Source organism: Poecilia reticulata, linkage group LG2, assembly GCF_000633615.1.
Source record: "Poecilia reticulata strain Guanapo linkage group LG2, Guppy_female_1.0+MT, whole genome shotgun sequence".
NCBI lineage: Eukaryota > Metazoa > Chordata > Actinopteri > Cyprinodontiformes > Poeciliidae > Poecilia > Poecilia reticulata.
This window is the reverse complement of record NC_024332.1, coordinates 18730547-18754117: the sequence shown is the minus strand read 5'-3', so window position 1 is coordinate 18754117 and position 23571 is coordinate 18730547. Positions and strand designations below refer to the sequence as shown.

Below are 23571 nucleotides of genomic sequence, written 5' to 3'. Positions count from 1 at the left end.
TTTTTTTTTTTTTTTTGGGGTGGCCATTTTTTTTTATTGGTATTGCCCAAAGTTTGGTTTGTTATTTAAAAAAAGGGAAATTTTCTGACAGTTGCATTTCATTAAATACAAACATTTCTAGGTCACGGGAGCAGTTTTGTTAGTTTTTCAGCCCAGTTTGGGGTTTTGTTTGCTAAAAGGGAAAGATGTTGCACTGAAATATTTCAAAGTGGCCAAACACTCCTGTTGGTGTTGATCGGTGCCTTCCCAGCCGGGATGTGGGTGGGATCCAGTTAAAGCCAATGTCACACAGGACCTCCCTCACTCAGTGTGTTGCCATGGAAGAGACGTGTGTCTCGCATAGCCTCCATGTACTGTTACTACAACTAAAACATGCATTGTTACAAGGTAGAATTAAATATTTATGCATCGTTTTTCCCCTCGTCTTAATATACAGTTATTTAATAATGTTTTATTGGACTTGTTTGAACTGTTTTTTTTTTTTTTGTTTTGTTTTTTTAAAGATGTCAATAAAAGTGAGAAGGAAAGACGTTGCCTGTGTTGTTTTTCCTCTGCTGGTCAGACCCGTTTCTGGTTGTTTGAACTCCCTAGAAGTGGAAGTGAAATGACATCACTGACGCCTGGCAGAGAAACGTGGAACATCACAAAATGTAAATATCAGTGAAAGAAACTGTTATACAACTATTGTGCAGTATTCAAAGCAAAAAGACTAACGTTTATTAAAATTCAAAGAGTAAAACTGATGGGTTGAATTCATAACTTAATTTTGCAGGATATCTGCTGAAATGTTGAAGTTTTTTTTTTTTTTTTTGCCCCCATGGATGCTTTCGTATTTGGAAAACTGCAAATTTTTTACTTTGTTCAAAATTATAGATCTAAGCTATTTTACTTGGGTCATACAATGCTTAACTGGAACAAAATGAAAGTTTAAATGGTTTTTCAAAGACACAAAAACTAGAACAAGCTTTTAAAAGAGGAACATTAATGCATGACTACAAAGGCTTTGAAATAAAATTCTGGAAAGTGTGGTGTGCATTTAAAGATGTCTCAATCTGCTGTGAACATCCAGAGGTTGAAGCTCAGTCTGGTTGGATTAAGAGTGCATTAATTTTAAAATCTCTCTCAATCCTTGTTTGAGCTTTGGTCTAAACTTTATTATAATGCTTCAATCTAATGGTCTTGTTTAGGGTCAGTGTCTTGCAGACTGAAACCCTGGCTGAAGGTTTAGTTTTCCTCCAGTATTTGGCTCCATCCAGCTCACTGTCCCTATGACTTTATGATATTGGCGCATCAATTTCATTGTGTTCCTCTGCCAGAAGGAGACCCAATAAAATAGTTTGTAAAGCTTTAAGCGTAATATTTATAAAGCGCTATGCTTAAATTGGTCAAGTTAGGTAGAGATTATGTGGCTCAGTGCCTGTACTCTGAAGAACACATCCTTATTTTTTGCATTAGTTTTCAGAAATACAAAAAATTTGATCAGTTTATATTTCCCCTTTGATTAGACATTTTAGACATAATACCTGAAGATTTCATAAATACCCATTGTGCAAAGGCTGGTGTTTTCTTTCCATGTTGGTTACAAAAAACTAAATCTGTTTTAAATAGCAATATATTTATATCCTTGTTTTTGTCTAGTGGAATTAAGATTTTAAAAATTAGGTTCTGAATCTCCATCTCTTAGATGCTGCAACCCTTCAGAAGTCATGTATCTGTTGCTAGATCTAAAAAGCTCAAGACTCGATTGAGCTCAGAAATGAACAGGTAGACTTGCTGAGATTTCATTTTCTGAAGACTTTGGACTAAAGTGTTTCGAACAGTAAAAACTACAGATTAGGAGCTAATTACATTGTCACTTCCAGCTAAATCAGACCCTTCATGACCTCTTTTCTGTTAACAGCTGAAACGGAGTATACACATCTCGCCAAAGTCAAGCTGTACATTTTTACTTCAGTTCAACTCAGGAGACACAAAAGTCTTCATGGGAACATTTGGACAAAAATGTGGCAACAATTAAAGTACGAAAATAACGCTAGGGATTCTAATACTTTTCGCAAATAATAAAAATAAGCTTCACCGTAGGAAAAGTACAAAGGTTTTTCAGATAAAATCTAAAGGAAAGGCTCAGAAAATTCACACCCAGGCCGCTGAATTACAGTGTAACAAATCTTTGTACCTCACAGTATCAGAAATCAACCAAAGGCTCTGCTAATATATTGAGCAGCAAGCAAAACGGGGCTTCTTTCTTCTGTTTTATTGCCTCCAGGCAGTTCTGTTGCACACTCACTCAGGTTTGCATAGATTGCTTTATAATTTAAAACAAGTTAAGGAAGATAAAATTGGTGGGGAGGAGACTAAACCTCACGGCTGTCGGGATTCCTCCTCCAAGATTTGTCTTCTGCATTTCTCTCTCAGTTTATCAACAGTTGTCATCGACAGGGTCCCAGGTTCTGTGAATATTTTCTATAGGAAAAAAAAAAAAAAAAATCAGAAAAAACGTCTTTTGTTAGAATAATGTATGTACACAGATAAACTAGTTGGACTGATGTTGCGCTTGTGCCCTTGACCTTCTCGCCTCACCTGCATGAAGTTGTGGCAGTCGAGCGTGAAAGACCCACACGTCATCTSCTTGAAGCACTCGCACACGTCGGGCAGTGAGCGCGCTCTCAGCAGCTCCGTCTGGTGGTGGAGGATCAGAGTCAGAGCAACTCTGAAGAGAACCTTGGAGCCCTCGTAGAAAAGGCAATCCCAGATCCTCAGGACCGTCTGGGAAGAGAGAGGAACGTGGAGGACTCCCCGTTTGATGGTTGATCTTTGGTCCTAACGTTGATTCTGGGGTCAGAGCAGTAAGTTTTTCCCTTACCTCTATGGGGAGGATGTCGATGTAGAGGCAGATGAACCAGCGCGACACCACCAGTGTCCATATGCCGGGATACTGGGCCATGAGCTGTCCCACCGCGGGGGCTTTGGTCTTCACCAGCTCCCCGAGAACCTCCTGGTCCGTCTTCAACCCCAGCATGGCCGGGCTGTAGTAGTCTGAGCGGCACATTTAGATTACCGTTAACCTTCTTCTTTTTTTTTTTTAGTTTTACAAACAGATTACAGAAACCTTGCAGTTCAAGTACGTTCTCGCTAAAAGCAGACCGCAGTGTGCTAAATGAAGACTCCAGCAGCTCTAGGTACCGTTGACATAAACGCGCCAACAGAAACGCACCGAAGATGTTTCACTAGCTCGCTTGATATCGACAGCACACCAGGGGAAATAATCTCACTCCAAACTGTGAAGCGTCACGGTTTGTCCGTACAATAATCCACCATGAATTCAAACCAATCGGCCGGATGTGCACAGCTGTTTGCGTTCATCCGCCCGGGCGGATCGTTCTTGGTCAAGACGCGAATAAATCTACCTGGGAGTATTCTGCCCAGCAACGCGTCCATGAGCCAGAAGGACTTCTCTTCATCCTTGGTGATGATGATGAGGTAGCCTGCGATGAAGTTCATCCCCTGGGAAAGACAAACCAAACTAAATGTTCAGCAGATGCATACAGAAAAAAAAAAAAAGATTAGTTGGGTGGTTTTCTATCTTAAATATGTATATTTAAAATCCTATTTTAAAGGTGATCGAATAACTTGAGAACATATACAGCTCTGGGGGAAAAAAATGAAGAGACCACTGAAAGTGAAAACCTCAGTTATTCCACCAAATATTGATTTCTGAACTCTTCCTGAGTTCAAACTTTAGTGTTAAATTTGTGCTTGGTATTTCGGAGACATGTCAGTAGTTCATGGAGTAAAAGAACAATGTTCTTTTTACTCAAACTTAAACATATTAAAAGTAAAATCTGAGAAACTTTATTTTTTTCCAGAGCTGTATGTGGAGAAGCTAAGAATGCCCTCGAATGCTGAAAATGCCCGAGGTCAACATTTTAATCTGTTCAGGTCAAAGAGTCAAATTAAAAAAAAAAAAGAAAAAAAAAGAAAACTACTAAACAGCCCCTATTTAAAGTAACTGGACAATAAGCTGCTGATTTTTGCATCCCTGAAATATAGCAGCTAGATGAGTCTTGGCTGGTAAATGAAGCCTTATTCAGGCTGATCAAACAATTAGGCCCATTGGAGAGACAAATACGTAGCAAGAAAATATCAGGTCATAAAAGAAAAACTCTGAGACTCAAAGACAGAGACAGATCGCTGTCAAAATGAAGACACACCTGCATGAATGTAAATACTGAGGGTGTGCCTTCAGATGCAAACCACAGGCAAGAGTCAAGAACAAGAAAATATTTGCAAAGGAAGATCTTCGGAGAGTTATGAAACAACATTTTTCAAAGAGCAAAGGTCTTGGTAGGAAGGCATAATTGAAAGAATACGTTTTAGATAATGGCTACTTCTTTTAATCCCATTAAAGTTAACAGTCCGTCCTGTAGAACGGATGTGAGAGGAGAGCGGAGCGTTTTGCCCACCTGGCAGTAGCCCACGGCCTGGTTGTGGTGTCCGTATGCCAGCAGCACATTGAACAGGACCTTCTGCAGACCCTCCTCTGCTCGGCTCTTGAAGAGGATGTTGTCAGGAAAGGTCCGGTGCATGTCTGCCCACAAGGCAAAATGTCACCAGTGTTGGATTTGGGACATAAAAATGGCTGATTTCTTTCCTTTAATGATCACTTTGAGTGCATAAAGCAGGATGGCCACACCTGTGTGAATGGTCTCCTTCAGCTTGGCGTCGTGCTCCATGGCTAAGAGAGACTGGTAGTAACCCGGTTTACTCTCCAGTTGTTCCTGAGCGCCGCTCGCTGCCATCCAGATCCTGGCTCGGTGCTCATTGGGAACGCCTTTACGCACAAATCTTTTCACTTAAAGAAACAAAAAAAATCCAAAAATAGATTTTCAGAGGTCACAGTGACTGGCAATAGCATTCAATCCCTTTGAGCCGTTCATCTTTATGTCATGTTACAACCACATACTTCAATGTATTTTATCTTGATTTTATTTGACAGACCAAAACAAAAGTTACTTGGTCTGAAAATCCCTAAATTAAATAAAGTGTGATCTAATGCTTTAATGCTTTGAAAAGTCCCTTTATTCAGAAAATAGAGTCCACCTGTGTTATTTAAATCTTGGTATAGTTGCAGCGTTTCTGTGAAGGCCTCAAAGCTTCGAACATCATGAAATCGAAGAAACACAGCAGATAGATCAGAGATTAAAAAGGAGGACTTCCAAATGATTTCAAAACTGCACAGTTTACCAAAACACCTGGATACAATGGCTGACAGTGTTCTTCAGTCAAATGAAGGAAAAACTTAAGCATATATTTTCGGACCAGTGAAAATAACTTTAACAATAAAGCAGATCCTCTGGCCTCTTTATCATTTGGCTAAACCTTCTGCATGTCAAAAACATGCAAGAGGTTTGACGCTTTAAGACTATCAGTGCAAATCAGAAATCTGTGTTTATTGCAGAGTGCCAAGATGAAAACCATTGTTGAAAGAAAATCATAAGAAATCTCATTTAAAGTTTGCTACAGCTATAGCAAATGTGGATGATGCTTTGGTCAAATAAATTTGATCAAATCAATAGCGTCCGTTTGCATACCATGCTCTACATGTGACCAAAAGCTTAGAGCAGGGGTCACCAACTCCAGTCCTCGAGGGCTATCRTCCTGCAACTTTTAGATGTGTCTCTGCTCAAACACACCTGGATCAAATAAACTGCTCATTTCCAGCTTATTGCAGAGAGGAATGAATGCTGGTGAGGAARTTCAGACATTTTGGAGCAGAGGTGAATCTAAAAGTTGCAGGATGGTAGCCCTTGAGGACTGGAGTTGGTGACCCCTGGCTTAGAGAAACAAAACACTGGACATCACCCTGAACCCACCGTCCCTAATGTAAAGCATGGTGGTAGCAGCATCATGCTGCTGAGATGCCGACCTTCAGGGACTGGGAATCTGGTTGGAGGTGACAGGAAGATAAATGGAGCAGGACATCGGGGCATCCTGGAAGAAAACCTGTTCGAGTTCATCTTCCAACTGGGCAGTGACCCTGAACATACAGCGAGAGCTACAAAGAGACAATTTAAATCGAAGTGTGTTCGTGTGTTAGAACGGCCCAGTCAAAGTATTGAGTTAAGTGACTAAACTCAATAGTCCCTTAACTCAAGTGTAGACTTGTGTTCTATGTCCTGCTTTGTGTTGGTTGGCCTATCAACACCTGAAATCTCGATTAAATGCTTTGAGGTTTGAGGCGGTTTCATGGCGAGGCGGTGTGAGAGCTTGTGTGAGGGACTGTACGGATTGATGTCTGTACCCGTCAGGTTCTTCTCCACGTTGGGTTTGTCTTGCAGGAGCTTGGACCACCTCATCGACCTTCTGTTGAGGACAGTCACGTACTCATTCATCATCTCTTTGTAGGAATCGTAATCGTGTCGCCGTTCGAAGCCGTAGGGGTCGATCCTGCGGGGGCGAACACAATCCCTCTCTCATCAGTGCACAAAGCCGACAGAAAAAGCCAGACCCTTGACCCCTCCGCCTCTCTGTGTCTTCCTGCTGCACAGCTAACTCCCCTGGCCGCCTCCACTGGGTTGGGTTGCTGCAGCCAGGTGATCGAATGCCCCGGCTGGATGAATGGTTAAGTATTAAATTACGCCCGAGTGGAGTCGGGAGCAGTCTGTGTTCTTTAATAAACACCAGAGCTTCTGTTTCTAATGGTGGCCTGATGGATTAAAAGAGAACAACAATGATCCGAAGAGGAAGAATGTGATGCAAATAGGCCTGCTGCATAAGGTCACCCAGGAGGAAGCAGCAGGCGCTTAGACTCTCCCCAATCTAATAGCGAGAATATATTAGAAACGTTTACCTGTCAGTGTCTTCGCAGCACGCCGGCGGCTGAGCTGCACCTCCTTTCGTTTCTCTGTCCATCGTGAGACAACCCCGGTCATCCACTGAACATACAAACAACCTCCAACATGAAGGTTACTTCATCCCCAAGCGCCCAGAGAGCAACAGGCTGCTGTGAGGGTAAATAACAAAGCAGCCGGAGTTTTCAGTGGCTCACCTTACAGCTCGCTCTGAGAGGAGGGGCCGCACCGCAGAGGTAACATCCACGCAGGTGTGCACTTTATTTGCACACAAAACAAACGGAGGGAGAGAAGCTCCTCCTGTACGTGACGATTTAATGCGAGCGAAGGCGGCAGTTCAAAGTTTCACGTTTGGACATTTCTCTCGGTGATGAAAACGAGACACAGAAATCCTGGAATCCGAAGTCAGATTTAGAAACCGACAAAAGTCTGAAACTTATTTCCTCCAGATTTCATACCATCGATTTAACCGTCACCAAAAATACAGAAGTTTGATTCAGACCAAAGGTGTATAAAAGAAAGTAGCAATTATGCCTCCTACTGCTTGTAATACAGCCTATTACTACAGTATTATTTATAATGGTAATTTATACTTATGTTGATGTAGTTGTACCTATTCAACCACCAATGATTTTAAGGTTTATAGTCAAATCTCTAAAGTTATTAAACGTTTAATTGATTACATAATAGGATTATATCTAAATTCAACAGAAAATCCTACTTCCAATTGTTTCTGGAGTCTCAAAATTAATCAGCGGTGAATAATCAGCACATAGTGGTCTCAGTTGAACCCGAGGGGTTCAGTGGCATCGCCAATGGCAATGCTTTAAACTACATGTTGGCCAAATTAAGAAAATTATCCAAAAACTTCAGAAACCACACAATCCTCAATAGTAACACCTATTACAAGGAATTTTAGCTGCTGTTTTAAAAAAACACTGACATAATCTTGAACACAACCATGCATTGTGTTTGAATTGGAAGAAAAAGTGTCAAATTTATCAATGCTGCTGTATGAAGACAGGATCTTTTTGTCCTTTCCCCGTACTGTGTAACTTCCTGGCAACATTGAGAGTAAATTATTACGTTGATCTGAACACTGTCTATGAGCGCCCCCATGAGGTCAAATTCAGAATAACGGCATTAATCACAAAATGGGTGAGACTGCTCTGCTTTTGGAGCCACTTCAAGCATTAGAAGCTGAGTGACCTTCGTAGCCGCAGACAGAGAGTCTGCATAGCGTAGCATGGGACAAAGTTACATTCCTACTGAGTCACTGTGAAGACATTTGAACGGTGTTGAGGTCAATTCCAAAAACATATATGATGTATTGTCATATTTTTGACTTTTCATAAAAATCAACGACAGCGTGAAACAAGCTTGTTGTCTGATTACATGTACAACTGTTTTAGATATGTAGAAAATGAAACTAAACCAATATTTACTTAAAGCAGCACATCCTCACAAGTAAGTGAAGGCAAACATACAGTGAATGTGCCTGGAGTTCTGGGCAAACATCTATTAAAATTTCTTTATAGACTCAATAATAGCGTTTGACTCATTGGAGTAAAACTGTGACTTTACACTGACTTTAAAGCATAAATAGTGGTAAAATTATAAAATTTATAAAACAATTAAACGGTTGCTAATAAGTTCAAAAAGTAGTAATTTATAAACAACTTATGATCATGTCTCATTTCTTACCTCAACAGTAAGAAAATATATGTAAAATAAATGTAAATACTGTCTATAATCAGTCTAGAAAACTAATGCGAGTCCTTTAACAATCCTCGACGAGACAAAAAAAGAGTTGCTAATGCAAAACAAAATCAATATCTGATATCTTGATATTATATCGCCAACCACCTTTGCTCCAAAGGTGGTTGGAGTAAAAAAAAAAAAAGAAAAAATATCTGAATCAACATTTTAACCCATTATAACACAAATTAATAGAGCAGCTCCTTTAAGGTAATCATAGTTTCCCAATAAAATATAGTGCCCAATATACATTTTATTTAAGAATAAAATAAAGCATCACCCAGCTCTTATAAGAAAAAAAAAAGACACAAAGAGGACAAGCAGCAACTTCATCAAAACATCGAGAACAAATGAGCTCTAGTTTAAGACACATGGTCGTCTTCTTTCTACCGCAGATCAGTGGCACAAGGTGTCCCGCAACGTGAGTTCGGTTAATGACCAAGCTCATCTGACTCATGGCAAATAATAATAATTTTTAAAAAAATTTAATACTTTTCACAACTGCATCACCATATTTCTGCTTTATACTTTGCTGCACAGCTGTATTCTGGGACATTTCCATGATCAGTCTCATCAAACAAATAAGCTAAATACATCTAGGATTATGGAAAAACTCATGCTTTATACTTCTCTCTCAGATGAGCGATATACTTAGGCTACAAAAACGATGCATCGACAACACAGTCTGATGTTCACTACCTGCAGTAACACTGAAACGGATTGGGTGGGACAGGTACAGAAATATCAGACAGGCATTTACTCTTAAGGCTTACTCTGTTGTCCTGTCGTCGCTTTCTCAACTTCTGAAGAATAAAAAACAAAACAAAAGAAAAAACAACTTCTCGCTGCCAAAACACACAGATTTATGCCATGCAATCCTACAGGTTGAGCGTTTCTTAACTGTAAAGTTTGAAAATTAGGTTTTGGAGTGACACAAAGACTGCCGAGGGGGTTGTCTGTTAAAAATAATCATAAAGAAAGATGTCTTCTAGACTGATTTCAGTTTTTCTTAAAGAAACAGTGAAAAAATTCGACTACATTATATTTACAACTAGGCATGGGCCGGTATGGGATACTCACAGTATTATTTTTTTTATTGGGTGAAGTCATAAAGGTGTAAGCACAGATTTAAAAATACATTTTTTTGATGGTTTAACTTGCTTTTATTCCAAACAATCCTTGCAATGTTTACCAGTTGTATTTTTAAAAGTCAAATTGGTATTCTTGTCAGCATGAATAAAATGTGGTTTAATTTTTTTAGCCGACTGACCAGCAGTGCTCAGCAACAGACTTGGGAGGGACAAGGCGGCTTTACTTTACACCAAATATGTTATTTGCAACCCAAACTTTTGCCATATAAATTAGTATTTTTCTGTAAGATAAAAAAAAAAAAAAAAAAAAAGCAAAATTTTTTCAGCCAGCTGACCAGCAGTATGCAGTAACATTGTGGAGTGACGAGCATGGCCAATGACCGCATTACTTTACATTTTTCAAGACCAGAAATATTTGCAAATGGTCAAATCATGCTTTTTGTAAAGCATGAGAAAAATGCAGCAGCCTTTTTTTGTTTTAGCTAGATGATGCACAATTTGCCCAGAAAAAGGTGGGGGAGGGGCTGCACTACAATGCAATGTGTGCGCTATATATATATATATATATATATATATATATATATATATGTATATATATATATATATTTGTACAAATACTTCAAAACAGTAGAATTAGTCTTTATAAGCATTAGAAATAAGGAACAGATTTGTTTTTCATTTTTTAGCCAGTTGTTAAGTAGTGTTCAGCAACAGGTAGGAGAGGGGTCGGTCTGCATTAATCTGTGTTGGACACACCTGGAGAAAACTCCTCACTTGAGCACTTTTTCTGGCACCTCAAATGTCTTTAAATAATAATAAATAAATTGCAGACATAAAGTTTTGAACCCGAAACGTTTCAGAACCTTGGTTACGCCTCGACAGCCGGCCCATGCCTACGTACAACCACTCAGAACCGAAAGTATCCAGACAAATGAGCGAGTATCAGTTATCTAAATTAAAGCACGGCCTTTACTTTAGTGAAACTTTATTTCTGAAACCAGCCCGAGGTGACGTAAAATGATTTTAGAACATGCTTTCAATGAGCTCACAACTCCATGACTGGACATCCACCGAACAACTAAACCAACAGCATTATTATCCATAATATTGAGGCATCACCGTTTAGAGATCTGAGCATTTTACTGTACATAAAACAATCATCTTTTTGCATTTTATAAATTGAACATAATTATATTATTCTTCTTATAGCTCTCTTTGTCATCTGTCCCATTAGATACAGTATGTACAGTTAAAAACTGCAACAGTTCTGTTGGTGCTGGTGTCGCGAGCACTCTTGTCCCAAAGCTGGAGTTAAGACATGGGATGTTTGCACAGTCACACAGAGCTTCATATACCAAAACAAAGATGACCTGGAAGAATCTTAAAACACACAGCTCTCTTCTGTCCTGTCCGTTTAAAGAACGCACAGCGGGTGAACCTCGTGTCGGTGCCGTGTCCTCGTCGGCCCGGTGGTGAGGCTGTGGCGCTCCTCCCAGAGCAGAGCGCAGGGGGCCCCTCCGGGACGCTGAGACACTGGCGATGTCCGTACGGCGCCTCCGTCTCAAGGAGACCGAAAATGTGGCCAGTTTGTTTCTCAACTCGGCTCCCTGAAAGACGGCTTCAAGTGCTTCTGTTTTCTCTTCTGAAGTCTACAGTTTTTGTTTTTTTTTCCACTTTTCTTTTTTGTACAGAGTCTTAAAAAAAACTATGATGTCGCTGTGAAAGAAACAATGTTCTGGCTTTCCAGAGTCGGGATCGGATTTAGAGAGTTTTACGTTTGGATCCTGTAACAATTGGTCGAGCGAATTCCACAAAATCATCTATAAGGACGGGCCATGCACCTTAGGAGAGAGCAGACATGCACCGTTAATTAACTCGTGATGGAGCAGAGAAAAAGAGACGCTCTGTGTGTATTTTGTTACTGCAGACTCACCTTCCTCGTCATAGTTAGACATGTCATCTGCAATCATGTTACCAAAGTCCAACAATAAGTTCCACGTGTCCTTTGGGATGGATCGTTTATGATGTTCCTGTAACGGACAAGAGCTGATGAAAACACAGCTTTACAACTTGTTTTCCCCTCGTCTTTAAAACAAATACATCTTCATATCACAACAGGCTACGCTTCTTTGAAGCTGCACAATACTGATGGACCAACTTGTCAAATTAAATCCAACAAATGTTTTATTCCAATCCACCCAGTTTATCTCTCTGGTTCCAAAGGTGGGACATTTAAAGCAAAATGTGATTATTTGGAACTTTTTCCAGCATCTGATGGTTTTGTGTAGCACTTTAACTTTGTATAATTATTGCTATGCATAAATAATTATATATTGATTTCACTTTTTGTTTCTGTTATAAGTTTCAATTCAGCAATCACCAACTGATTCCAAAGTTCAGATTAAAGATCTTCTTGAGTTAACATGTGAGATTTCTAGATTTTTAGTTAGCATTGCTTTAAATAAACATATCAACTTTATATACATATATATATGTATATATGTGTAGAACCAGCGGGGCTGTCAGGACACCATGTAAGCTAATAACTTCCTGTGTAACAGCACATTAGTACAGCCTCCGTCTGGCATCCTGCATTTTTCTCTGAACTTTTCCCACTAAGTAAAGGACCTCATGTCTACCAGCCTACAGTTAATTATGGGGCTTTTCAATCCTTCTCAGACACCTAAACACAATGGTTCTCCAGGAATTTTAAGTTGCTCTTCCCCTCATCTGCCTTAGCTTAATGTTTTGAGACATTTTCGACAAAAAAAAAAAAAAAAAAAGATACTGAAATTATTTAAAATCTTCATAAAGTTTAAACCCTAAACCTGTCAAAAACAATGAAAGTTAAATATCTACATTAGCCAGCGGTTTCCTCGTGAAAGTTTTTGAACAAAAAACCCCCCACAGATTTATGAAATATTCACCTATATTGACTTTAGACTCTCTTTTACATTTGCTCGCTGAGATCCAAAGGTTTTCGGCCCAAATTCACCTGCTGCCGAGGTGCATGGAGAACGAAAGTCCTGATGAGGTGAAGACTGCAGTAGTTGGAGTTATGTATTCTCTGATGGACTGCCTGGACTACAATAAATGTTATTTAAGTAAGGTGTATCCTGGCTCTCTTTGTCTGCAGTACATTTGGTGTTGGCAGGTAAAGCAGTAAAAAGGTTATAAGTTAGCTACAATGCTTTCAGTAAACCTTCTTAAGACGGAGTTTTTCCAGTAGCTGGATAGACGACCGATTATCTGCATCTGCTTCACCGCATTGCCACTTCCTTTTCTTCTGAAACACTTTCCCATTAAGTTGTTGGAATAAACAAATACTTAATGGGAAGAAAATTGAAGGCTCGCCTACTCTGGTCAAACAATATTGTCATAAGATGCTCCATACTTGAAATGTGCCCACTACTAGCACTGAGTTAATGCACAATTTTTATTTTGTTTCCTTCAAATATGTATTTCAGCTGAAGTGGGCTTCTTATTTATAGAATAAGCTTCAAAAATATGTATTATGCATTATTTTTAACAGGTGTGAGAGTCACTGTGTATTATAGCCATGCAGAGTGTGAATGTACGGAATGTTAAATATTATGTCCTGTTGGATGCTACGTCCAAACAATACTTTGTAGGTTTGATTTACTGATAGACAATAATTTTGGCTCAATGTATCTGGCGGCTCTAATTTTCACAGTAAAAAAAACAAGCCAGTGAGATTCACCAGCAGCTGTTATAATGTCGGCTTTTACACCCCTGTGTACAACACAGGTGTTCATAGTAGGGTCCAAGAGCCATTTTAAGCAGGTCCCTGACTACAAAAGTGAAATACAGGAGGACAAAACTACAACTTTTCAATTAAAATCTACTTTAAAAATGTTAGATGCAACATAAAGTGATCATGTTTACCAAACTTTCTGATTTCCTTCTATTTTCGTGGTAAACAGAACCACAACTTCTCACTAAATTAAACTCTAAAGTACACCTTTGTGCATCCAAATCTGCGTTTAATTGCTTTATTAAAACTTGGCTAAATACAGCAGGTGTTTTCAGATGAACACCGAGCTAGATCCTGTTTTTATTGCTGAGATTAAACTAAATGTCTTTTTCGGTTTTCTTCATTTGAGCTCAAAATGACGTTTTGGACCCACAGTCCAATTCACACAAAAAAATCTGATTAGTTTATTACTTTTAATTGAAATGGGTTATGCTTAGTTTATTGTTGAGTAGATAAAAAGACTAAAAATGAGAACATTTCTGGTGATTTTAGGTTTTAAGAATGTACATTTTTTTTTGAGCTTATGATTTTGGCCAACGTGACAAAAAGTTTGGACACCCCTTGCTCAAGATGTCTGGACTGAACCACAACCCCACAGATTGGACCTCTAACGACGGATTGTGTCCAGTTTCTTATCTTTTAAATTAAATCTGAACTCAACCCATTAAGTAATTTCAGTTCAGTAATGTAATGCACAAAAGCTAGAGACTGCACAGGCTTTCAAATCGGGTTATTAAAGGGCATGAATGATGGGATATAAATTACTGGCACCATTTTCACTCACCAAAAGAAATCTATTCCAAAGATCAAGGAACTTAAATCGTCCTGACAGAACCAGGTTCCAGTAGGCTACGGCCATCTCCAAATCTGCAACAAGAGGAACGGCTCAGATTTTTAATCTGCTCAAAACGAGACCTCACCTCAGCTGACATTTAACCTACCGAGACCTTTCTGTCCAGGATTTTTGGCAAAGTTAAAAGTGAACTGGTAGAAGTCTTTGAACTTCCCGCTGTCTTTTAGCTCCTGCTCTAATCTTGGCAAAAGGGCTTTCAGTTTTTCTGGACTGTCGCACCTATAAAACAAAAACAAAAAAACAGTCCAGTTATGTCCAAAAAAATAACCACAGGCTGGCATAACCCAGCCAGTCGTGACAGGACCGCCTGGATGCTGAAGACGATCTGGCCGACAGACTCGGAGACACGAGCCTTAAAAGTCGAAACATTGCAACTTTCTCATTGAGTCATCACACGAAGACACAGAATACCCGGGCCGTGGGCGGATCTATATTTAGCCGGCCTTCCCTCCCTCGGAGCTACAGCAGGAGAACCACCAGGAGATGAAACTAGGAGTGCAAAGCAGGCTGCTGATAAAAAAAAAAAAACACAACACTCACCCCAGTTCTGTCATTCCATCCATGAACTCCTTCTTGGTGAATTCGCACTGAGTGGCGGCGTGAAACTTCCACGCAACGACCAGCACGGTGATGCTGGCCGGGTCCAACGAGAGGTCGTCACAAAACTGCTGGATCCCGTCAATGCCGATCTTATTTTCATCCTGGGGATCTACCGAGAACAAAGAGCCGGGTTACTTTTCTCCGTTTCGGATAAAGCAAAAGCACAACTATGTGAAGCTTTCTACATCAACATCAGATAGCGATGCAGAGATTTACAAAAAAGCTTTGCCTTGTTACGTCACAGCCGAAACCTCGGACCAACACAACGTAGCGACATCGATACGCAGTGGGACGTGAGACATAGACGATGTGGAAACTTTTCAACAAATAGAAATCTGAAGTTTGGCTGGAATTTGCGTTCAGCCCCAAAACGCCTTTAGCTGCAATAACAGCTGCAACTCATTTCCTGTATGATTCCAATTTACGCAACTAGGAATAAGACATTTTTGCAAAATCACTCAGGCTTAGTCAGACTGCAGGATAAACACGTCAATGCTCGATTCTTGCAGATGGTTTGGACTTTGACTGGGCCACTCTAACACATGAATATGCTTTGACCTATAACAGAGCTGCACAACATATCAAATTGCAACTTTGCTTTCCAATAATGCACTTGGCCAGTAGAATGGACTTGTCTTTTATGCCTACAACGGATATAGATTTGCATACCCCAAATCTGAAAGCTCAGATAGAAGGGACTGGGACATTATGATGATGGAAAATAAACTTCTCTTCATTGCAATATTAAACAATAATACTACAAGTGGCTTATGGTAGAGGGGTCTTCTTGTAACGTTCTGAGGGCCACTCTTCCATAAAGGCCAGATTCGTGGAGTACGCAACTAATACTTGTTTGGGTTCTCCCACCTGAGCCGTGGATACCTGCAGCTCATCCAGAGTCATCGTAGGAATCTTGGATTTTTCTGTCGTTAATGGGAAGTGGCCGTTCTACCAAGCGGACATGCCTCGGTAGCTTGACATTTACAACCAACGCCTACTTTAAACTTCTCCTAAACGTCATCTGTGACCTGCCTGCTGTGTTCCTGGGTCTTCATTAAGCTGTTTGTAAAGTAATTTCTCAAACAAACCTCTAAAGTCTTCACAGAACAGCTGGAGCGACACCGAGGTTATAATAAACGACCTCTGACGGTGAAAACAGTAATGAAAGTTGATTGCAAATACAAACCACAATCTTTTTTTCTCTACTACATAATTATTCCCTCCTTTGTGTTGGTCCATCACATAAAATCCCAATAACAGACGCTGACTGTTTATGGTTATAATAGAAAAGTTTAATGGGTATAAATACTTTTAAAGAACTGCGGTAACAGCATGCAGAGCAGGATGTGAGTTATCGAGCCTTACCTTTGTAACGATTGTAGAGCTGTTCCAGCTTTTTCCGGTCCACCGAGGTTTTCATGGATTCCTTACAGTAAAGCTCTGGATTCTGAAAATAGTTGTCTGTCGCAACTTCTAGTTTCCAGTCATTTTGCGTGAGGCAGTACACGGCCGTCTTCTCCCCAGCCTGTGTGAAGGACATGAACTGCCGTACCTTGTCCCTCTGCGAAGACTTCAGCTTATGCTGCGCAGACACGGCACAGGGGTGGTCAGAGACAAGCGGCATCAGACCGGGCAAAACAGAAACCAGCGCACAGACACAGAGAGACACAAGAATGAAAACAAACAGCGAGACGCAAACATTAAAACACATCCAGGAGGCAAGAAATCGCTCACAAACCCATACAGTAACCCCGACAAACAGGCGTTTAACAGGATGGTAATTATACGCTGTGTGAGAGCAACACAGGCTCTTCTGAAGAGGGATGTTGTGGGTACTCAGAGCACATGCTGTACCCCTGAGGGCCCCGCAGATAACTACAGTCACAGACGTAACATGAGGATGGAAATAAGATGCCATCGCGAGGAGCCAGAGGTGCAACAAGTCTGGAGTGTAACGCAAGCACTGTGCCGAAAATACTGAGAAATATAAAAATAAATAATTCAATCAAAACAGGCAGGGAGCGCAGATTGCAGGAGAGACTTTAACTTTAAGTCTGCTCCAACCAATCATATATGAGTAAAGAATACTGAAACATAAAAGTGATACAGTGCTAGTTTATAGGTATCTATATGAGGCCCAGAAGCTTTCATAATACCTTAAGCAAAGCTGCACATGACTATCTTGTTTCCAAACACTATGGTTCAAAACCAAGTGAAAGCTTGTAGCATACCGTTGCCATCTTAAAGTCCTTCTAATGGGATATTAAGGTGCTGGAGAAAAGACCGGTTAGACACCAATGTTCTTCAGCTGTATGGACTATAGTATACAGTAAAAAACATTGCCTTTTGTCCACCTGTTGCTGTGCAATGTTTGACAGCTGGCGGAAGAAAAGACAACTACATTTTTCTCATGCAGAAAAACCCAAATCGGCTGTCACTCTTATAAAACACAGTTAGAAAGCTATTAGCTGGAAAGCTGCTTTAGATACAAGCAATTAGTCCATTTTTGGTAAAAAATCTTTAGGTTGATACTTTTTGTTTTCTTGTTTTTACATGAGATTACCATATGGTGACAACAGTCCCAGTTTCCAATGAACTGAATTGTAGATTAAATCAGCTACAGTGCTACTGCTCATTTAGGTAATTTATCAAACTTAGTTTGGGAGCTTGGATGTGCAGATCATCTCCTATGTTTTCATTCCAGATGACAGATAAGCAAATGCGTCTGGGCTTTGAACCTAAGGGCTGAACACAACTATGCATTTGTAGAAATATCCGCAGGGTGCATAAAATTGTACTATGCATTTTTTTTCCCCCTTCTAATATTTCTGACTTTACATTATAACGCAAACTAAGCAAAGTGGTCAAACTGAAGGGAAAAAATCTCGACCAGCTGCATCATCTGGACACTTCTCTGCAGAGCAGTATTTCCTGGAAGCGAAGACTAAAGGTTGAGTTCAACGAGCTCTTATTGACCCGCCTGACATTTTTACTGATTTCTGTCATTAATCACGCGTGGATTGAGATGAATGTTCCGTTTGCCTTTTAAGACGAACCTGGTCATCGTTGGGAAACATTTGGGTTAGCTTTGTCTACATCCCAGCTAGTAACTTGCACTGGCTAACGCTAGCCGAGTTAGCCAGAATGTATTGACAACAATCATGAGGATATATCCTCCGCACAAAAGTGTCAGTGCTGTTATGAACAGGCCGAGATTTTAGTGAAACGACCCCATCCGTGTTTGAGGTCCAGCGGTTGACCTGCTTACAGCCGAAGTTACCAGACTGCCAAAAAGGGACGTGTGGCTAATGCTGCTAGCTGCTCTCAAAATATCAACTGACCTTCCCTGAAACAGCAGCGAAAACAATTAACTGAGCACTGTGAGCCTCGCAAAACGCGACACATCATGCGCTTCGACATTATTCCATCAGTCTTGATAGATAAGCCTTCATGGCACAAAAGCAAGTGCCTGGGTTTGTGTTTATTTTGGTTACCTACCATTTTTACACCCGCTGTTTGACCAGTTTAGTAGCCCGTCTGTTGCTCCATGTGCGCATGCGCGAAGGAAGTAGCTGAGCAGAAAGCAGAGGTTTGCAGCATATGTTCTTGTGCAAGTTGCTTTATTTCGGGGACCAAATGAGGATCCTTTCAGATCTAAACTAAAAGGAAAAATAAAGCAGCTTGCGTGACAATTCACGAAAATATTCTAATATTTCTAATTCATTATTTAGTGTACTCCTCTTTGCTGTAAAACATAACTTACATAAAGAAACAACCTAAATGCTTACCCTGACACCCTGACACCCTGACACCCGCTTATCTTTGCAGGGTCATGGGGGACTAGTGCCTATCTGCAGCAGTCATTGGGGAGAGGTACGGTACAGGGACACAGTCCATCATAGGGCAATGGTTGTTTTCATTAATTATTAAAAATTATTTAAGTATGTGTGTGTGGACATTTTAAATTCAGATGTACCCAGTTTGTCAGTTTTTAACTCTTCCTCCTCATATAGCCTCTTTAAAAGAATGGATAAGGACTGTATTTGTACAACTAATCTTATTTGTTATGATGACCCCAGTTGACCCACTCATATACAATCGTACTGGCATGTATGAGTGAGCTGCATGCTGGAACAGTTGTTAGCACTGTTGGGACACTGTTGGGTGTTGTACATTACTAACCTACCCTTATTAAATGGGTCTGTTGATGTCATGATTAAACCATTAATTTAAAATATCCACACTAGATCAAAACACCTTGATAAAATACATAGCTATCGTGTGAGCATTAACACAGTATTGAGTTATTTGACTACTTTCATCGAGGTTTCAGTGACTGAAACGACACTGATGAAAGTCATAGATGAAAGTCACTATTGATGCTTTCCTGGCCTCAGATAAAGGACTTGTCTTTGTACTTGTTCTGTAAAACCTCAATTCTATGTACAAAACAGCTGATCACATTTTTCTTCTCGAATAGGGGTGTAAAAAGTCGGTCCTCGAGGGCTGGCATCCTCCACGTTTTGACCTTTTCATCATGTCAATGTTCTTCTTAGGCCATCTAAGGAGCCATCATTGGACCCAGGTGTGTTAAACTAGGACTTTGGACACCACTGAAAGGGGGATCAAGGAAATACACTAGTCTTATTTAGACCACATTTGTCTCACAGATTCCAGTTTGTTCATGTTAATGATAAACCTTCACAAACCAAAGGTTCAAAGTTTGAACCAATTAAAACAGGGTCATTTCCAAGAGGGGACCTACAAAATGTCCCCTCTTCAATGGTGAGTCCCCTGTTGGTGAGTGTAAAATGACACGCATGTCCCCTGTTGGATAGCTACACATGAACATACACACACACACACACACACACACACACACACACACACACACACACACACACACACACACACACACACACACACACACACACACACACACACACACACACACACACACACACACACACACACACACACACAATTATGATAAAACAGACACACATATAAATGTTTTCGCTTAGGAAAATTATCAGACCACATCATGGAATGACTTTCCGGTGTATTGCTGAGAATACTAGGCTCTGTTTCTCTACAAAGCCAACTAGACTACAAACAGACACGCAAAGTCCTACCATCTTAAAGCCGTAGAAGACTAGAGAACTTTTAAATGCTATGCTTTTAAACTCAGACGAGACGGACAATGTCATTTTTCAACCAGTACATCAAGGAGAAAACCCCCCAATATTATTACATATGTTTCTGTTCAGAAACATATCTACTATGGACGGATGGATCATGTGATGGATCACTGTTCACTCCATCGTCTGAAAATGGAAAGAGTCAACAGCTTAGTTGGAACAATGTAATGGTATGATAACTAGAAATTGTTTTCTCCAGAAATGGAAGAGTGGCGAGAAGGAAGCCAAAATTTGAAAGAAACTAATGAAACATCCCGCATGGATTTTCACAAGTCATGTAAGGAGATGCAGAAAACATGTGGGAGGGATTTTTTTTTTCTGATGCTAAATTATGCTCTCAAAAGATGCAAGTACTACTAATTCCAAAGAAAAAAGTCAGTCGAACATTATTTATGCATAATTTATACTCTACAATCAGTGGAAACTTATTATTGGAACAATAAGCAAACCCTTCTTTAAAAGTATTTTTATGCATGTTGCCTCTGTTTTCTCTTTTTTATTGATCAACCACCACACATGGCCTCACCTTGTCAAAAATGCATCTTTATTATTTCCAAAAGCATTAACACAAAAACTTAAAAAGAGCATCCACATTAAACACACAGTTTGTACCTGAATTTGATCATTTTTAGCATAAGGTTGGTTGGCTGGTTAACATGTGACGAGTCCTCAAGGACAGACTACACTCCTGCAGAAACACTCATAATCATCTAAAAGTTATGGTATTCCTGCTCAACCACAGTTTTTACTTCAATCATTTGAAAGAGACAAAACAGAAATATGTGAACCAAAAATAGATCTAGAAACCAAAACTAAGAACATGAGCTTCCTCCAAAGCTTTCATTTAATGCGTGGCTTACATTTTATGTTGAATCAATATGTCAAACTGATATAATCACTGTGAATTAAAAAAAGGGTAACACTGTATTTGAAGGGGTGTGCATAAGACTAACATGACACTGTCATAAACACGACATAACATCTGTCATGAAGATGAAGAAGACTTTATGAATGTTTATTACAGTTGTCATGAAGTGTCATTTGGTAAATAATGACACTTTTAATGCAAAGTTGCTCTAGAAGTTGCATTAAAAGTCCATTAAAATGCCAACTTTGCATGATTTTGTAGATAATGCCAATTTAATGCAAAGTCGGCATTTTTAATGGACTTTCAATGCAACTTTTAGAGCAATTTTGTATTAAAAGTGTCATTATTTACTGAATGACACTTCATGACAACTGTCATAAACATTCATAAAGTCTTCTTCATCTTCATGACAGATGTTATGTCATGTTTATGACAGCGTCATGTCAGTCTTATGCACACCCTTCAAATAAAGTGTTACCAAAAAAGGATACAAAATAGCTTTTTTCTTGTTTTGAGGTTTTTATTTTATAATGGATGGCATAATATTATAATATGACCTTTTTAAAGCATGGGTTTGACTAATATATTTTTTCCTTATAGTTAATATTTATCCTGAAAAAGGCATTGGGAGACTAACATTTTGTCAACAATGATAGGAGTCCATGTTATGGATACAAAAGTTACAGAGTACAGCTCATTTTTCAAGGAGTCAAAAATATGAGCTGAGCTGAGCTGACAGGAGGCGCCGCTCGGTTTTATCTCATGCAAAAATGAATCCACCCTGTCACAAGTGTTATGAACACACCACACAGCAGTGTCACTGATACTGTATCTGTGGACATCAGCTTCCTTTTTGCCATCGCTGTCATTTTATAGTGAAAGGAGTGTAAAATAGACAAAGTCATGGACTGTAGTGATATTTTGTACACAGTATCCTTGTCCCTTACAAGCATTGTAACTTTCAAAGGCTTTGAATTATACTTTCTAAATACATTTCTGCTGGCTTTGTCAGTAAAAAATAAGCTATGTTGACTGAGTTTTGTTTAGGGGAAATTGAGGATAACAATATTTGTGTTGCCAGTATTATGAAAAGAATTGTTTTTGTTTTTAATATTGCTTATTTTGAGCTTATGAAACCTGAATTTACTGGCATAACTCACAAACAACAACCCCCAAGGGTCCATCACAGACCCCCGAAGAAACGCTTCATTAAACAAAAACACTACACAAAAGCCACACAGCAGTTGCACTAAACAATGCAAACTTCATACTTGTTTAAGTTATTGCTGAAATGTACAACAAAACAAATACAAAACAAAACGAAATGAAATGAAATAAAAAGAAAATACCAATTTTTAAAAAGGTTATTTTGGAGCAAACCACACTAGAATTAGTTGGTGGTGACTTCTATTGTTTTGGGATGTAATAGCAAAAGTTGAGTCTCATGTTCCTCTACAGTTCTTGTAAAGAACATGTATTAAAATGGCATTAAATGACTGTCATGCTTTAGAGCAGGAGTCCACAATCGGTGGCTTCAGAGCTACACGTGGCTTTTGAGATTCTTAAGTGTAGCTATTAATAAATTGACCAATAATGCAATAAAATGAGCCATGTTGTACATGGTGAAATGGTAAATGGACTGAATGTATGCACAACTTTAGTCATTCCGACATCTAATTCGTATTTGCAAATAAGAGAAATATGTTTCATTCTTTTTATTGCACCTTTCAGTCTGCCTGTTAAAACAAGTTAAACTTTATACATCGTATCGATTTAAATGCATGCAGACAATAAAGTAAAACTAAACAAAACTGCTTTAAAAACTGACTGTGACAAAGCTAAAGGGTCACACTGTGTTTAGATGTAGGTTGTATCAACAACCTTATGATTTCTGTTTTTGTTCAGAGTTACAACCAGACTTTTTGTTCACATTTCTGTGAAAGATTAATACAGAGTAGCACCACCTCATATAGTGAGATTTCAGTTTTTAATCATCTGAAATCTCTGTTTACTTTACCACTTGTTAATGAAGTAATTTACAAAAAAAAAAAACTCCCAAGAGAGGTCAACTGTTTAGTTCAAGTCCACTAATGTGTAATTTAGTCATGGGATAAATCCAGCTGTTCTGTGACGATTAGTACAGAGCACGTTAGCAAACAAACAGACCAAGAAACACAGCAGACAGACCAAGGATAAAGTTTGAGAGAATTTTGTGCAAGGTTAGGATATAAAACAATACTAAAATATTTAGAAATCGTTCAACACACTACTCAACAGTATAGAGAGTGTATTTTGTTCTGTAGGGACAGAGAAACTGGTCAGAGTAGATGAAAACGAGTTACATATAGGGCAATCCAGACAGAAAACCTGCTACAGACTTGCTAATTATAAGTTAATTAGCTGATTAGGGTGCAACATTATATGTTTCCAATATTTCATGTTTTCCCAATATTCAAATTTTTTTAGACACTGAATTATTTTGGGTTTAAATAACGTAAATGTACAAATAATCGTCAAAATGACTTAAGTAATTAATCTATATAACACACAAGTCTCACTTTCTGCATTCTATCT

The 23571-nt window shown here is 39.2% G+C and overlaps 2 protein-coding genes across 3 annotated transcripts; both read right to left on the bottom strand.

The window, feature by feature from the left end:
* Positions 1–1930: 1930 nt before the first annotated feature.
* On the bottom strand, positions 1931–7066 carry LOC103480080 (growth hormone-regulated TBC protein 1-A-like). Of its 2 annotated transcripts, XM_008434843.2 has the most exons (9): positions 7049–7066; positions 6851–6935; positions 6302–6447; positions 4694–4852; positions 4464–4588; positions 3408–3504; positions 2864–3036; positions 2581–2766; positions 1931–2463 (listed from the first exon to the last, which is right to left on the bottom strand). In XM_008434843.2, the coding sequence occupies exons 2-9, from the start codon at positions 6910–6912 to the stop codon at positions 2362–2364; spliced, it is 1050 nt and encodes a 349-aa protein (XP_008433065.1). In that variant the 5' UTR covers positions 6913–6935; positions 7049–7066; the 3' UTR covers positions 1931–2361. The 2 variants fall into 2 exon arrangements, with proteins under 2 accessions (XP_008433065.1, XP_008433072.1); XM_008434850.2 differs by lacking the exon at positions 7049–7066 and having other exon boundaries at positions 2581–2679; positions 6851–7032.
* A 2006-nt stretch (positions 7067–9072) lies between these two features.
* dcun1d2a (DCN1, defective in cullin neddylation 1, domain containing 2a) lies at positions 9073–18512 on the bottom strand. Its single transcript, XM_008434829.2, has 7 exons — positions 18427–18512; positions 16294–16510; positions 14869–15037; positions 14417–14547; positions 14260–14342; positions 11634–11730; positions 9073–11541 (listed from the first exon to the last, which is right to left on the bottom strand). The coding sequence occupies exons 1-7, from the start codon at positions 18427–18429 to the stop codon at positions 11462–11464; spliced, it is 780 nt and encodes a 259-aa protein (XP_008433051.1). The 5' UTR covers positions 18430–18512; the 3' UTR covers positions 9073–11461.
* Positions 18513–23571: the final 5059 nt, after the last annotated feature.